Source organism: Martes martes (genome assembly GCF_963455335.1).
Source record: "Martes martes genome assembly, chromosome: 8".
Taxonomy (NCBI): domain Eukaryota; kingdom Metazoa; phylum Chordata; class Mammalia; order Carnivora; family Mustelidae; genus Martes; species Martes martes.
In genome coordinates this window covers 521338-536787 of record NC_137895.1, presented here as the reverse complement: position 1 = coordinate 536787, position 15450 = coordinate 521338, and the positions used below count along the sequence as shown (strand labels likewise).

Here is a 15450-nt window from a genome sequence, read left to right as displayed (position 1 = left end):
TGACCCCCAGAATCTGACATGCTCTCCTTGGAGCCAGGTAGCTAGGGCAGCCAGGCCCGAGACCTGTGGACCCTGGAGCCAGTGAGGGCTGCCCTCCAGTCGTAGGGGGCCTGCTGAGACCGGCATAGGCCCATGGGCTGTACTACACACGGAACCTGCCCGGCCTAGGCCCCGGAATCTCCGTGGTGCCCGGAGCTGGGTCATTCTACAGGGACACAGACAAGGGACTGTATCCCTCCATGGGTTTTAAATGTGGTTTTATTATCACCCGGGGCTGCGGAGGCCTGCGACCAGGAGACAGCCACCGTCGGGAAGCCAGCTCATCCCTCACAGCCCCAGGATGGGGGGGGCAGGCCGTGCCCAGGCTGGGGGCCACCCGGGGAAGCACCAGGAGGCAGAGCGGGAGGGGACGAGGGCAGGGGACTTTCCTGTGGTTTCCGCGGGAAGGACCGGACAAGGCAGGGGAACAGGCCGAGGACTGGCTCGCGTGAATACGGTCCGCGGGCCCCGGGCTCCCCTGGTTGTGGGGCACCTGCCCTGGGGGGTGGGGGCGGGCGAGGGAGGCCCCGAGGCTGGGAGCCCCACAGAGGGGTGGGCGACCAGGGCCCCGGGCCGGCTGGTGGGCCCATGGGAGTTTGTCGTTTCTAGGAATTAGCCCTAGGAGGGGCCAACCTTCCAGTGTCCACTTGGCCCAAGGTCAAAACAGAAAATAAAAAGGCGTCATTGGGGGCGCCTGCGTGGCTCAGTGGGTTAGGCCGCTGCCTTCGGCTCAGGTCATGATCTCAGGGTCCTGGGATCGAGTCCCGCGTCGGGCTCTCTGCTCAGCAGGGAGCCTGCTTCCCTTCCTCTCTCTCTGCCTGCCTCTCTGCCTACTTGTGATCGCTGCCTGTCAATTAAATAAATAAAATCTTTAGAAAAAAAAAAAAAAAGGCGTCATTGGTACGCCCTGTCCCCAGAGAGCTCGCAGCCTCACCTGAGCCGGGACACCTCCCGGCAGCATCCCAGGCTGGGAAGTCCACTGCCCCTTGGGTCGGCCCTCACCATTTCCAGTGTCCAGGGAAGGGACCCCACGTGCCCACGTGTGGCCTGTGGCCAGTTCTGCAAAGTGGGAGAAGCCCCTGGTCCCTCAGCAGCGCCCCCCCGCCCACCTTGGTCCCCCCCTGTCACGGGCTCCCTAACCCTCTGAGCAGAGCGGCTGTGCCCAGCCAGGGCACTCTGGTCATGCTGGACTCGGGCAGCAGCTCTTACCACGGCCCCCCTGCCGCTCCCTGGGTGGGGCTGGAGTCCGGCCCAGCCTCCCCAGCCGCCCAAGGCCACCCTCACCCCCCCACTCTGCCCATCCACGTGCAGAGCTCCGCTGGGCCCCGCACAGGTCATTCCTGCCCCGGTGCCCCATTGACAGCACTCACAGTGAGACGGTCCCAGAGCCCAGCAGGGGCGTCGGCTGCCCGGGGCCACGCCTCACGCACCCTTCCTCCTGCCGGTGAGCACGGGACGCGGGCTGAGTAATGTTCACGCACACAAGTCCGAGTCCGTGAGCGCACGCCCGCCGCGGAGGCCCCCAGCGCAGCCCCCTCCGTGTCTCTGGGGAGACGGCTCTGCCAGGCTACCGGCCACCTGTGCCCTGGGCCAAGGCCCAGCAGGACACTGCAGAGCCACGCTCACCCCAGAGGTCTGTCCTTCCGAGCAGGCGCAGTGCCCTCCTCCTGGGCCGATCCCTGGTTTGCCGGGGAAGAGAAGCGCCCCAGTCATCATCCCATAGACGCCAAGCTCTCGCTGCAGGTGCCAAGGGTGCCGCCTTAGCCCGTGCGTGCAGGCCACCCCACGTCTCTGGTGTCGGTGTGAAGGCCCCCCACACCACCTCCCCTCTCCTCCCCTCTTCCCTCTAGCCAGGGCCCTGTAGCGGCGGGGGGCAACTTCCCCAGAAAAGGAGAGGCTCCCACCCAGGCAAGACTGGAACGCAGGCCTCTTCCTGCCTCGCCAGCACCGTGCGGGCGCGGCCCCCAGACTCAGTCCAGATCCCACCGCGCGCCGCCTGGCAGACACCTGTGCTCTCCGGGGAAGGCAGCCTCAGGGCTGGGACACAGAAACGACCTGAGCCGGCCCAGAGGGACAGAAAGGTCGCCGGAGAGAAGGAGCGTGCACCAAGGAGGACAGAGGCCAGCCTGAGGCCACCCTGGGGCCCTTCGGGGACCGAGAAGCCGGAGGAGGGGGGCGGGCAGCAAGCCCGGCCGGGAAGCCCCTGCCTGGAGGCCCCACACTCGGGCTCTTGCTCACAGAGCTCAGCCGGCAAACAGCCCAGCCCGCCAGCACCCAGCCTGGCAGCGAGAGTGGCTGGGGACCATCTCCCCCCACCCGCTGGACCCCAGGCCCACCACCGCCAAAGCGCATGGGAACCTGGGACCCTCTACAAGTCACCGGGTCCCCTCATCCTGGACACCGAGGGGCAGCCCATGCCCGGCTCTGAGTGCCGGTGGATGGTCCCAGCAGGGTCGGGCCAGTCCAGGCCGGCAGAAGGGGGGAGGGGCTGGGCTGGCCTGACGCCTCACTCCCAGGTAGCTCCAGACTGAGGGGCCTGTGGCCGGCTCCAGGCAGTCCCTGCGGCGGCCCCCATCAAGCCTGGCTTGTCCTACGGCCGGAGGTGGTCACAGGCGTCGGTGGAACCGGCTGGGGGCAGGGGTTTCCACCGGCTGGAGGCAGGGGACAGCTGGGGGTCCGCTTGGCCAGCAGGCAAGCCATCAGCACCCCCCCCCCAGCTGCAGGGTGCCCAGCCCCACAGCCACCCTCTGAGGACGGAGGAGGGCCCCTGCGAGGGCAGCAGCGCCCTGGCCCCCTCCAGGACCCGGGCGTGGGGGCACGTGGCCGGGGGCACTGCACGTGAGGAGGAGAGGGAGGCGGCCTCGGGACACCCCACTGGGGGTGGTGGTGGGCACTGGGAGTCCCCCTCCCACGCCCCGCCGCCCGCTTGGCCAAATGGGGACGACGAGGGGCGGTTGGGACCCCTCCGCCGGCAGCGGGCCGGTGGCCGCAGGCTCGCCGGGGTCCGCCGGTCCCGAGACTAGCCCCCGAGCGCCCCTCCGGGGTTTGGGGTCCAGGTCTCAGCCCGCTCGGCAGCAGGACCGCCGGGGCCTGCCCTCCCAGGGCACTGCACCTACCAAGTCGAGGAATGGCCGGGGCGCCGCGCGCGGGAGTCTCTGCACCCCCAACCCAGCGCACCGTGGGCGCCCTCCGCAACCCCCATCCCACTACGGACTGCCCCTTTCGTGGGCGACTGACACAAAGCGTCTCCGTGGACGTCGTGGGAACACCTTTCCGTTTCCAGGCTGGGAGCTGCGGTCAGAGAATTTAAGAGTCTTTGCAAGGCCGCCGGGCTGCCGCGCAGGGCCGGGGACTCGAACTCACGGCTCCGCAGTCGCCGCCTTCCTCCTAAAGCCGGAGGCGCCGGGGGGCGGGGCTTCCTCGCGCGCGGCCCCCTGGGAAGTGTAGTCCGCGGGCGCTCGCGCATGGCCCCTGGGAAGTGTAGTCCGCGGGCGCTCGCGCGCGGACCCCTGGGAAGTGTAGTCCGGAGGCGCAGACAGAGCGCGCCTACAGAGCCGACGGGCGGCGCGTGGAACTGCGCTTCCCAGCATGCCGCGCGCCTCCCGTCTCCCCCCCCCCCCGCCCCGGCCCCTGCCCGTCCGGCCGCTCCGCCCCCGGTCCCGGCCCCGGTCCGCCCCGTCCGGTGGGGCGACTGGCCGCATGGAGGCCGGCTGAGGAGTGCCGCCCCGCCTCGGTACGCTGCGCGGCGCGGGCCCCGGCTGGCGGGCAGGGGTCGGGGTCGGGTCGCGGCCGGGGTCGCGGGCCACCTCGCTCTGGGCCGGGCCCAGTCAGCCCCCAGCGCGGGCTCTGGGGCTGGAAGTGTCCGCCCAGGCCTGTCCCGAGGGCGCGCGGGGCAGGGCCGGCGGCCGGCGCTGCAGGGGACAGGGCGGGGGGAGAGGGCCGGCGGGCTCCGCTGGGGCGGGCCGGGGGCCGCGGCCTCTCCCGGCGGAGACCCCGGGCGCTCCCCGAGCACGGCGGCCTCTGCCCTTCGGGCCGGGCGAGCGGGGCCGCGGCCGGCGGAGTGCGGCGGGCTGTCCCGCGGCGCGCGGCCGAACTTCGGGGCCTGCGACAGCCGCACTTTGTTTCCACGCGGCCGCGCGCGGAGGTGGAACTTCTGCGCCGCCAAGTGCCGCGCGGGCGCGTCCGCGGAAACTCCGGGGCCAGGCCGCCGGGGCGTGGGCGTCTCGGGGGCAGCCGGGGGCTCGGCTCGGAGGTCTCGCGCCTCGCGAGCGGACTGCGTGGTTTCCAGGCGGAATCCCGCCGGCTTGGGGTGCCCTGGAGAGGGCGACGTGCGGCCGCCGGGCGCCCCGCCCCCCCGGGCAGGCTCCGCGCTCGCTGGGTCTCCGGCCCCTTGTGCTCCTGCCCCCCCCCTTCCAGTACGACCGGAGGGGATCCTTGACCGGGGACCACCGGTCAGTCTCGCAGAATGGCCCTGGTGCCGTGGTTGTCTGAGGCTGCGGGGAGAGGGCCTGGCAGGGCGAGGGGGCGGACCCCTACACAGCGCCCTGCGATGGTGGTCAGTGCGGGGGCCCGGCCCCGGGCAGTGGCCAGGCTCCAGGAGGGTCAGCCAGGTGTGCTGGGAGAGGAGCCGTTCAGGCCTCCAGCGCAGGTACAAGTTGGCGTATGTCCTCTATCCCAATCCCAAACTTTGCCCCGCCTCCATAAAGCCGGTGCTGCCAGGGGGCTCTCCGGTGGCCAGGGGTGCCCCGACTTAAGAAGTGGGGGCAGAGGGGAGGTCAGGGCTTTGGCCACATCCTGCTGTCTCCCAGCGGGACATTTATTTCCGCAGCCCACCTGTCTCTCCGGTTTGGGACCTTTGACTTTCTGAGCAAGCCTAGTGGGTTGATGGGGAGATACAGGCTTTTCCGGGGGCCCCATCTGGTGCTGGTCAGGTCTTGGCCACACCGAGAAGGAGTCTGGGATCTGGGAGGCAGTCTGTGGCCTTCCAATTTTTAGAGGGGCAAGGGGGGCAGAGACGAGTGTCTCAGCCTGCCATGACAAACCCCAGAGATGGGGCTTCAATGGCGGACTCTTTCACAGCTCTGGAGGCTGGGAGTCGGGGTCGAGGGGCTGGGCGATGTGGTTGCTGGTGAGGACGTTTTCTTCCTGGCTTGCGGATGGCTGTCTCCTCACTGTGTTCTCACACGGCCAGATCTCATAAGGGCCCTAATATCATCATGGGGCCCGATCTCTAAACACCATCACCTGGGGATTAGGGCTTCAGTATATGAATGTTGGGGGGCGCAGTTCCGTGCATAGCAGTGGGACCCAGGAGAGGGTCCGCGAGCTGCCTGGCCTGCCGTCTGCCACTCCACGGAACTGTCTGATACGCTGAAATGGACGCCCAGGAAACATTTTCAGATGCTAATACCTTCATCCGATGCAGAACAACTGAACATGCTACTCTGATTGGTGTCACAGGGCTGTACCCCCGGGGTGGGCCCCTAGTGCGCGTGGGGCTCTTTCTGTAGGCCCCTTTCCTGGAGTGCTGGGCAAGATGGGGCCTCCTGGGGCTTTTGGGGACTCCCGCCACTTTGGAGTTTGTTTTCCTGGAAGCTTGTGGGTGATTCTGCTGCTGTCATCTGTGTGCAGGATGACGATTTCCAGAGCCAGATCATGGTGTGTCCCTCTACAGATGGGGAGACAGCCTAGGAGGACTCGCGTCCCATCGTCCCCTGAAACCGGACTGCTGGTTCTTTCAGTGCCCCGTGGGGTTTGCTCCTCCCCCCCAGAAGGAAGCCCGCGGAGGTCTCGCGGTCGGGAGCTGACGTGAACTCTGCGTCGTGGCCCGTGTCTTCCGCGGCGAGAGGCCCGCCGTGTGCAGACGGGTGGGGCGGCTGGGCGACGGCTCTGACTGCCTCCGTCTTAGGGGCACGAGCTCAGAGTCCTACCAGGTTGAGGGTCCTCACTGGGGCCAGGCCACACCGAGTGGCTGGCCTGAGATCTGGCCAAACCCAGGCCATCCCCTGCAGCACGGTTGAGGCATCCGGCCACCGGACATCTCCATGGACAGTCCTGCTCGGCAGTGGCAGCTGGTGGGGGGGGGGGGGTGAGTACCAGCCGGATCTGGCAGAAGGCTCTTCCTGCTTTGTGCCACGTTCCTTGGTGCTGGGCCATGGCCCAGGAGCAGGGCTACCCGCTGGGGCACATGTGTCTCCCCTGGAGGGTGTCACCGCAGCATGCAGTGGTGGGACTGGTGGGACCTGTGGATCCAGAGAGTGCGGCAGGCAACCAGGAGGGGTGTGGATGCTCCCTGGCAGCCACGGGTGGGTGCAGGGAGATGGGGGCTGGACTCAGAGGGCTGGGGGGTGGGGGGCCTTGCTTCCCTCCTGGCAGCTGGGGAGGGCTCAGGCCTCAGCCATAAATCTTTGAATTGTGTACTTGGGAGTGGAAGGGACGTTAACAGCCCCCTGAAATGATACCCTGCGAGGGTGTTGCCGGGGACCCTGCCTCTGAGGTCGAGAGAAACCAGGGTATTGGAAAGTGTGTGGATGCGGCCATCAGGGACAGAGGCTTCTCAGAATCGGACTCTCGGTGCTGAGGGGCCCCCGGTGGCCTTCCTGCCTGACCAGTTCCCGCTCCCAGTGCCAGGTCGCGGCTGCAGCGAGAGGAACAGCTCGAAGGGACCCGCGTGTTGGCACTGTGGTGCACTGGTCAGCCGTCCCGGGCTCAAGGCTGGGCTTGAGGCCTGACAGGCTTGTCCGCCACCCGCACACCCCCGGCCCTCGGGAGGCGGGACCCACACCCGGAAAGGTGGCCTGTCCCCTGCGGGTGCAGGCTCCTCCTGGGCTTCAGAGGGTGGGTCTGGCCAGACTGCCTCCGGGCGAGTGAGGCAGTGCCCCAGACCTCCCCCCACGGCACCCGCAGAGGGACAGCGACGTGGTGGCTTCCCATTTGCTGGCCGTCCCGGGAGCCTCCCTGCAGCGCACAGGATGTTTTCTTAAGTTTTCTTGGTACCTGGCAGCCTCGTGCCGCTTGGAAGTAGGAACTGTTTGCTTTATTGCGTAAAGCCGCACTGGGGACCCTTCTGGGCCGGCTGGGGAGCCTGAGGGGGGCAGGCCAGCTCCCCCCGCCTGCTCAGCCCCGCCCTCCGCCTCGGGCCCTGCTTCCTGTTTGCGGGCACCTCGCGGGGGGACCTCGCCTGGGCGGAGAGCTCTCATCTGTAGAGTGGGAAGAGGGGGCTTTGGGGGTCCTGGACAGGAGGTGCTCAGGGAGGAGTGCCGGGGGGGGCCTTCCTCCCCCTCCCCAGCTGCCCTTCCCTGCTGACCTGCCTCCCGCCGGGGCCTGGCCGCTTCCTCTGGCCCTAAGCCACGTCCTCTTTCTGACCCTTGCTGTGACTGCATTTCTTTCAAGAACCTGGCCGTCCTCAGGTCAGGTCCAGGGCCTGTCCAGGTGTCCCCGGACACCAGATCAGGGGTTTGGTCAAATTGGAGGGAGCCCCGCCCTGTCGCCGAGCTGCATGCGCAGGTAGCAGGTCCCTCCCTGGGCCCAGGAGGAAAGGACTGGGCGGGGAGCTGGGAGATGCTGGAGGTGGTGGCCTCGGGACAGAGCCCTGTCTGTGCTCCCTGCAGCTGTGTGATCACAGCGGGGGGGCGGCGGGGGGCGGGGAGGACCTGACGCGGGTTTTTACTTTGCCACGTGCCCTTCCTTCCTGTCCTGAAATGCCGAGAGGCCGGGCAGGACAGTGGGAGCGGCGCACAGCCCCCCAGGTGTGCGGCGCTCGGGCGGGTGCGCGTCCCAGGGCCCCGGGCCTTCCGTCCACTAGCGCACATGTGACGGAGGCCGACTTTGGAGCCAACCACGACAGCACGCCAGGCTTTCGGCAAGTTGGAGTGGCTCCTTGACCGGACGGGCTGCAGTCACGTACCACACTTCCCCAGGGGCGCCTCCCCGAGCTGTGCCCACCACCTCTGCACTCAGACCCGGCCCTGAGCTCGCCCGCAGCATCTTGGGGAAGCCGGGCTGAAGTCTGCGTTGTCGGTGTGGCCGTCTCCCGGGGCCTCCGGAACCCCGCGGCCTGACACGGGCCTCAGGCCCCTGATCCCCCTGGCCCTGGAGGTCCGGGTAGACCATCATCTGTGGCAGTTGTGTGTCCCTGGTGACACGGAGGACCCCCAGTTCACTGGCCAGGGCAGTCCGGGCGTTTCTGGCCCTGTTCTCAGCCCCGCGGTGAAGGGTTTGTAGGTCACTCACGGCTGGAGTCCCAGACCTGCACAGCTGGAGGGAGACGGGTGTCAAACTGTCTGGGAGGGCAGAGGCTCCGATCCCACCTACGGCTCTTTCAAAACAGACTGAGCCTCGTGCACAGCCCTGGGGTTCCGGGTGCGAACGTGCTTCCTCTGTCTCCTCAGGCTTCGCTCATCGGTGCAGGAGCCGCTCCCCAGCCATGGAGGGGGAGGAGAAGCAGCCATCCCAGGAGGTCAGAGGCCTGGGCCAGATGCGGGGGTGGGGGCGTTCCTGTACAACCTCGGGCTCAGGGTCCAGCCAGCTGCTCGACAGAGTGTGGGCGTCCCCCTCAGCGTGGCAGCCTGGGATCACTGGCTGCTTCTGTGCGTGTGGTTTCCCGGGGTGTTTCTGGGTCAGCCCAGGGGGAGCCCGGGCCAGGGAGCCTGGGGCGGGCTGCATACAAGGCGGTTATCACAAAGAGGTGTGAATGCTGGCAGCGTACGGAGGTCACGGAGCAGCGGGCAGGAGCAGCCCAGGCAGGACCCCGGGAGGGTGGGCACCTGACTCAGACGTTCCCCTTCCCTCTGCAGGCTGACACGGAAGCTGTTGTGACGGTGGGGGCTTCAGAGGTGGTGCCCAGGGTGCTCTCTGGAGAATCCCAGAACCTGTGTGCGTGCTCCCTGAGATCACTCTGGGCTGGGGGGCGGGGCAGCTCCCTGGCCAGAAGGGGCTCGGACTGGGTGACCGGAGTCTGGCAGATAGTGGCCTGGGCCAGCCCCGGGCTGGGGGTCTCTGAGGGGCTCTGAAGCACAGGCAGGGTCTTTGGAGCCCCATCAGGAGCCCCTTCCCTGGGGTGGGGGGCTCAGACGGCTGGGGCTCCCCCTCGGGGACGCGTGGCCCTGTGCGTATCTGGGCCCCGCGCGTGGCTCAGCCCTGAGAACGGGGTGCCCTGGCTGCCAGTGTGCCGCACCCCAGCCGACGCGCTGTCCTTGCAGCCGACGCGGACGCGCTGACCCTCCTCCTGGAGATGAAGCTGAGGCGGCGGCGAGAGCGGCCCAGCCTGCCGCGCACGGTGACCGAGCTGGTGGCTGAGGACGGGAGCAGGGTGTACGTGGTGGGCACGGCCCACTTCAGTGACGACAGCAAGAAGGACGTGGTGAAGGTGAGGCCCGGCCTGCTGGGCTGGCCTCGGCCGAGCAGCCCCGTCCCATGAGCCGCCACGGCCTCCTGCGTGACACCCGCGCCCCCAGAAAGGGGATTTCGGGTACCGCGGAGCCCTCGTGGCCTCGTGCGCTTTTCTGTTCAGCAATGAGCAAACCTGTTGTGTCGCTTTCCTCAGTCATTTAAAGAAATGTGTCGTCGGCACGGCAGCCGAGGTGGCCTGCGCCTGCAGGGACGGGGTCGGGGTCTGTGCTGGGCCCGGGGCACCGGGCTGAGCTGGCTCGTCCCTCGCAGACCATCCGGGAAGTGCAGCCTGACGTGGTGGTGGTGGAGCTCTGCCAGTACCGCGTGTCCATGCTGAAGATGGACGAGAGCACGCTGCTCCAGGAGGCCAAGGAGATCAGCCTGGAGAAGCTGCAGCAGGCCGTGAGGCAGGTGCGGCGTCGGGGGGGCCCGGGCTGGGCGCCCCTCCCCGGGCAGCCGCGCTGCCTGCTCTGCCCGCCTGCGAGCACGCGGCCTTCCGGTCTGTGCAGAGGCGCCCGGGGGACTTGGCCCGGGGCGGGAGAGGGGCGCGCCTGCGTGGGGTTTCAGACTAGGGAGGTGGGGCGGGGGAGCTCCGACCCCTGGGGGAGAGCCCGGCAAACGGGAGGGGGTGGTCTCAGGGTGCTGGCTGGCCTCCCCCCACCCCCACATCTCCCACAGGGACGCGTGCCCCTCGGGGGGACACGGACAGAGGAGTTGGGGTCTGGGCTGGAGGGGCAGGAGGGAAGGGGCACCCGCTGTGGACGCGGCACCTGTCCACGGCCCTCGCTCGGCCCCGGAACGGAGGTAGGGCCTCCCCGCGCGGCTGGGGAAACCTGTGCCCTGCGCCGCGTGGCCGCTGAGCCCCGGCCCCCTCTCCTGCAGAACGGGGTCATGTCCGGACTCATGCAGATGCTGCTGCTGAAAGTGTCGGCTCACATCACCGAGCAGCTGGGCATGGCTCCTGGTGGCGAGTTCAGGGAGGCCTTCAAGGAGGTGGGCCTGGGTTCAGCCGGGAGGAGGGGTGCCCGGGAGCTGCCCCGGGGCTCCGGTGTCCCCAGCCGACACCTAGCCTCTGCCCCAGGCCAGCAAGGTGCCTTTCTGCAAGTTCCACCTGGGCGACCGGCCCATCCCCGTCACCTTCAAGAGGGCCATCGCGGCGCTGTCCTTCTGGCAGAAGGTGAAGCTGGCCTGGGGCCTGTGCTTCCTGTCAGACCCCATCAGGTAGGGCCCCTCGGCCTCCCGCAGGCAGCCCCACCCAGGAAGAGCGGCCCGGCCCCCCCCCGTCAGGAGCTAAGCCTCCTCAAACACGGTCTTCCCACCCTTCCTTCCCCCGTGAGCCCAAACACAAAGGGCGCGGAGGTCCCTGCCCTGGGTCAACAGCGCTGCCGGCCGCCGCGTCCGCACGCGGCTGGCAGCGCGCCCTCTGCCCCCAGCAAGGACGACGTGGAGCGCTGCAAGCAGAAGGACCTGCTCGAGCAGATGATGGCGGAGATGATCGGCGAGTTTCCCGACCTGCACCGCACCATCGTCTCGGAGCGCGACGTCTACCTGACCTACATGCTGCGGCAGGCGGCCCGGCGCCTCGAGCTGCCGCGCTCCTCGGACGGTGACCGCTGCGGCCGGCCCGGGCGGGGGCTCCGTGGGCCCGGTCGCCGCCAGGCCGGGGCTGACGCATCCCTTCCCCACAGCTGAGCCCAGGAAGTGTGTCCCCTCCGTGGTGGTGGGTGTCGTGGGCATGGGCCACGTCCCGGGCATCGAGAAGAACTGGACCACGGACCTCAACATCCAGGAGATCATGACGTGAGTGCTGCCCGCCAGCGCGGAGCGGGGCCGGTCGGGGGCGGGGGCCGGGCGGGGGAGCACGTGCACGCCCCCCACCCCCGAGCCAGGCCCAGCCCGCCCTCCCTTCCCCAGCGTCCCCCCGCCGTCCATCTCCGGCAGAGTGTCCCGGCTGGCCGTGAAGGCCGCCTTCGTGGGCCTGCTGGGCTACGGCCTCTACTGGATGGGACGCCGCGCCACCAGCCTGGTCCTGTCGCTGCCTGTCGCTCAGTACTGTCTGCAGAGGGTGTCCTCGGCCCGGCCGCACAAATAGGAAGGACCAGCACGGCGGGGGACCACCCCCCCATCCCCCCGCAGGAGCTCTGGGTGCCACCCCCCATGGGGGTCCAGGCCCAGCCACCCCTGCCCTCCCCCAACCCGCCCAAATAAAGAATTATTTAACTGCTCTGAGCTCAGGCTTCCCAGCAGCCCCTCCCCCACCCCATCCCTGGCTCCTGCAGGGCCCCCCGCACGGGGTTCACGGGCGTCAGGACCAGCTGGCAGGGGAGGGGCCGAGGTGGGCACGGCCAGTCCTCCCCTCCCTCACTGTGCCTTCTCGTGGGCTGGCAGCAGGAGCCCCGGCCCAGGCACACCCGGCGGAGGGGTCTGGGCCGTCGGGCTCTCAGCCCGCGTGTCTGGGAAGGGCCGGAGCTGTTCCGTGGTGGTTCCTGGGAGCTTGGTCCCACGGACGTGCACCGTGGCCTGTGGAGATTGTGTTTCTGGCTTTTAAAAATGTCTGAAATTTTTTTTACTCAGGTAATTTTAACTTAAAAGAAAATGAACTGAAGCAAACGTCAGGAAATAACTAGCCTTAAATCTGATTGGGACAAAGAGGATGTCTTGGGGGTGGGGGGGACTCAGTCCTAAGCAGGTGAGCCTGGGGGAAGGGTCGGCTTCAGCTGCGGAGCTGGGCTGGCCTCCGGACGCTGACCCGCACCCCCCAGCTGCCCCCTCGGTCAGCCCCTGGCTGGGGGGCGTCCAGGGCTGCGGCGCCCGGGCCTGAGTCTCGGCCCCGGGCACAGAGGACCGCACCTGCTTCTCGTGCCGCGCCCTCAGTGGGCAGAGGGCGCGTGTCCCCCAGAGCCCAGCAGTTGGCACACGTGCTGGCAGGTGCCCACCACCATCCTGCGGCCCCGCACGGGGCGCCCACCCCGGGCATCTCCTGTGTGGGTCGTCGCCGCTTCTGGTCATGTGTCTGTGATGCGTCTGTGTGGCCCGCCTGGGGCCCGGGGTCCTGCCCCGTTGTGTTTGTGTTGACTCAGTGTCTGACAAAATCAGGCGAAACCCACGGCCGTGAGCTGGGCTGGACCATGTTCTTCCTGTCACATACGTGCGTGTACACGTTCCTTAGAAACTGAAATAAAGTCTAATTTTGGAAGCTCCTGTTTGGTGAAATGCGTGGACATGGGACTCAGGGGAGGAGGTGGCCCCGGCCGCTGGCGCTGCCTCGGGGCCTGGAGGACTCCCGGCCGCCGCCTGCCCCTCCGCACGAGATCCTGCCCCCCGGGCCCAGAGAGGACTCCCGCCAAGGGGAAGTGTGCTCAGAGGGACAGCCCGGCCCTCGCCTCCCTGTCCACACCCCTAGGCTCCCCGCCCCTGGGAGGAGAGGAGGCGGGGAGCCCCGCACCCGCACAAAAGGTGCTGAGGACCCGTGGCTCGGATCTGCCCAGAAAGAACTGTGAGCACCACGGGGGGTGTGCAGGGAGGCTGGTGGGGCCGTGGGCCGGGCTCCCCACCCACCGTGTCTGCACCCCCAGGAAGCATGGCCGCCTGCCCCGTGCTGGGTCTCGCCGCTCTCCTCTGCCTCTCTGCGCCCCACGCCAGCTCCGTGGTGCAGTATCGACGGCCGGTAAGAGTGGCCGTCGGGCCGCTGGCTCTCAGGAGCCTGGGACGGGCTGGGCCTCCCAGAACTACCGAGCCGGCCTCTCACCAGGGGCCTCTCTCCGCAGGTGCACGTGGTGCTTCTGGAACGCCAAGGTCTGGCTGCGCGGGGTGGCGGAGGGAGGGGCTGGCCGGGTGGGCCCAAGACGGGCAGCCTCTCGCCTATCACCCACAGGTCTCGCTCCCCATGGGGACCCAGCCGGGTCCCTGCCCAGAACAGCCTGAGGGGAGGGCAGGCAAGGACCAGGCCCCACTGTATTCCCTCCTAATGCGAGCTGGGCTCGGGGTAGCCCTCAGACCTGCCAGGCTAGGAGGAGGCGGGGGGGGGGGGAGCCAAGACCGACCTGGCCAGGGCAACAGGCGAGGGCGAGAGGCGCGTCCAGGGCCGCGGGAAGAGTGCGGGGTCTGGCCGAGGGCTGGGGGCCCGTTTCCAAAGAGGCCCGAGACGGGTATGGCCCAAGGTGAGGGGACTGTGGCTGCCCACCTGCCAGGACCGAGGTTGTAAGTCGTCTGGCAGACTGTCACAGGGCGTCTGCAGGAGGACAGTTCTGGCTCCAGGCACCGAGAGAGCACGGCCCCTTCCCAGGCCCTGAGCCCTCCCGCGCCGTCTCCTGCAGGCAGGGACTGCTCTCACATCTGGGTGGAGAGACCCGGCGCCCCGAGCGGTGTGTACACCATCCAGCCAGAAGGAGCCGGCACCCCCTTCAAGGTGAGCACCCCACAGCGAGGGCCCAGGGGGTTTTGTGTGTGTCACCTGGACAAAAACAAGAGATGGCACTGTCCACCTAGCTGGGGAAGGGCCAGCCAGGCCAGGCGCCGCTGGAGGAGTCCGTCCTCAGACACACGCGGGCACAGAGACGTTCCCGGACGTTGTGTTACAGTCAGGAAAGGCTGGAAGAAACCTAGGCTCCCACCTCGAGGGGTCTGAACAAACAAAGGGCCCAGGAGACAACCTTGAGTGAAAAAACAAAGACACAAAGCAGGGTGCAAAGTGAGGTTGAACTGGCAGGCTTCCTGGGGCCCAGGCCCTTACTGCCAAGCTTCACCCCCTTTCTGAGAAAGTGAATTTAATGTGATACAAGTTTACCTGATACTGACAAGTAGAAAAACAATGTTTCAGTTTTCAAATACAGTGTTTAAGGGAGGATGGACAGGAGAGGGGCAGTGCCTGCCACGGGCCGGCCCTTTTCCCAGGTTCTCTGTGACATGCGCCCGGACGGCGGCTGGACAGTGATTCAGAGCCGAGACCAGGGCCGGGGGACGCCTCTGGACTTCGAGAGGTGCTGGCAGGAGTACAAACAGGGCTTCGGAGACCTGAGAGGTAGGACTGGTGCTCAGGGGCGTAGCCCTCCAGGCCTCGATCCCCACTGGGAACACAGGGCAGAGATGGTGGGAGGAGGCCAGGAGTGGCCCGTCACACAGCAGCCTCTGCTTCTGCAGGTGACCACTGGCTGGGGCTGGAACACATCTCTAGCCTGACCTCCCAGCCGGGCCTGCGCTCCGAGCTGAGTGTGGACCTCCTGGACGCGAACAACCACACGCTGCAGGCCCACTACGATGACTTCCGCGTGGGCAGGGAGGAACAGTTTTACCCGCTGACCCTCGGCCGGTACTCGGGGAATGCAGGTGAGTGCTTGGGAGGTAAGGGCCCCTTGTGCCTGCTCTGCCCCCTGGGCTCTCCAGCCTGTGGGGAGGGGGACTCTTGCAGCAGGCCAGAGTAAGTAGGGAAGGTTGGGCCCCCGCAGCCCCCCATTTTCCAGCTAACATCTGCCAGCCTCTGTGCTCTGGGAAAGACGGCCACTTCCCAAGCACCTGTCCTGGGGTCCCAGATGGCCGGGCAGCGAGCGGGGGGCCTTGGGGGCAGTTGGCCCGCCACCCACACTGCCACAACACGCAGGGGACGCATTCCGGGGCTTGGGCCACACGGACAACCAGGAGGGCTGTGGCTTCAGCACACTGGACCGTGACCATGACCGCTGCTCGCCTTGCGTGGACGGTGCCCAGACCTTCGCCAGCTGCAGCCACGATCGCTCGGGTGCTGGTTGGTGGTACAGCGACTGCGGCCGTGCTGACCTCAACGGGCTGTGGCCAGAGCAGGCAGGGGCCGCCTCGGGCATGCGCTGGGCCGCTGGTGACCACCAGCCCGCCCTGCGCGCCAGTGTGCTGCGCGTGCACACCACTGCTTCCGGCAAGGTCTAGGCCTCCTGCCAGTCCGTGGCCGAGCCTCATTAAATGTTCAAGCCTGGCTGTCCTTGGGGTCTTCCTTGGGGTTGGGATGGGGGAGGGGCCGAGCTCTGCTCTGGCCCAGCCTGGCTGCTCAGA

At 68.0% G+C, this 15450-nt stretch overlaps 2 protein-coding genes across 4 annotated transcripts; both read left to right on the top strand.

Annotated features, from left to right (window-relative positions):
- The first annotated feature begins 3712 nt into the window (after positions 1-3712).
- TRABD (TraB domain containing) lies at positions 3713-12628 on the top strand. 2 transcript variants are annotated; one of them, XM_080810735.1, is made up of 10 exons: positions 3713-3772; positions 8430-8497; positions 8835-8913; positions 9240-9406; positions 9700-9840; positions 10312-10422; positions 10511-10650; positions 10863-11035; positions 11118-11229; positions 11344-12628. In XM_080810735.1, the coding sequence occupies exons 2-10, from the start codon at positions 8465-8467 to the stop codon at positions 11519-11521; spliced, it is 1134 nt and encodes a 377-aa protein (XP_080666861.1). In that variant the 5' UTR covers positions 3713-3772; positions 8430-8464; the 3' UTR covers positions 11522-12628. The 2 variants fall into 2 exon arrangements, with proteins under 2 accessions (XP_080666861.1, XP_080666862.1); XM_080810736.1 differs by having other exon boundaries at positions 11371-12623.
- Positions 12101-15422, top strand: LOC308347367 (angiopoietin-related protein 5-like). Of its 2 annotated transcripts, XM_080810737.1 has the most exons (7): positions 12101-12925; positions 13005-13096; positions 13197-13224; positions 13746-13837; positions 14323-14449; positions 14569-14754; positions 15026-15422. In XM_080810737.1, the coding sequence occupies exons 2-7, from the start codon at positions 13010-13012 to the stop codon at positions 15325-15327; spliced, it is 822 nt and encodes a 273-aa protein (XP_080666863.1). In that variant the 5' UTR covers positions 12101-12925; positions 13005-13009; the 3' UTR covers positions 15328-15422. The 2 variants fall into 2 exon arrangements, with proteins under 2 accessions (XP_080666863.1, XP_080666864.1); XM_080810738.1 differs by having other exon boundaries at positions 12887-13096.
- The last annotated feature ends 28 nt before the right edge of the window (positions 15423-15450 follow it).

Bases quoted from the DNA above. Each gene is read 5' to 3' on its own strand.
- TRABD (XM_080810735.1), top strand. From the start codon at position 8,465: ATGGAGGGGGAGGAGAAGCAGCCATCCCAGGAG. The intron at 8,498-8,834 runs GTCAGAGGCCTG...TTCCCTCTGCAG, and splicing joins AGAAGCAGCCATCCCAGGAG to GCTGACACGGAAGCTGTTGT. The intron at 11,230-11,343 runs GTGAGTGCTGCC...TCCCTTCCCCAG, and splicing joins AACATCCAGGAGATCATGAC to CGTCCCCCCGCCGTCCATCT.
- LOC308347367 (XM_080810737.1), top strand. From the start codon at position 13,010: ATGGCCGCCTGCCCCGTGCTGGGTCTCGCCGCTCTCCTCTGCCTCTCT. The intron at 13,838-14,322 runs GTGAGCACCCCA...CCCTTTTCCCAG, and splicing joins GAGCCGGCACCCCCTTCAAG to GTTCTCTGTGACATGCGCCC. The intron at 14,450-14,568 runs GTAGGACTGGTG...CTGCTTCTGCAG, and splicing joins GGGCTTCGGAGACCTGAGAG to GTGACCACTGGCTGGGGCTG.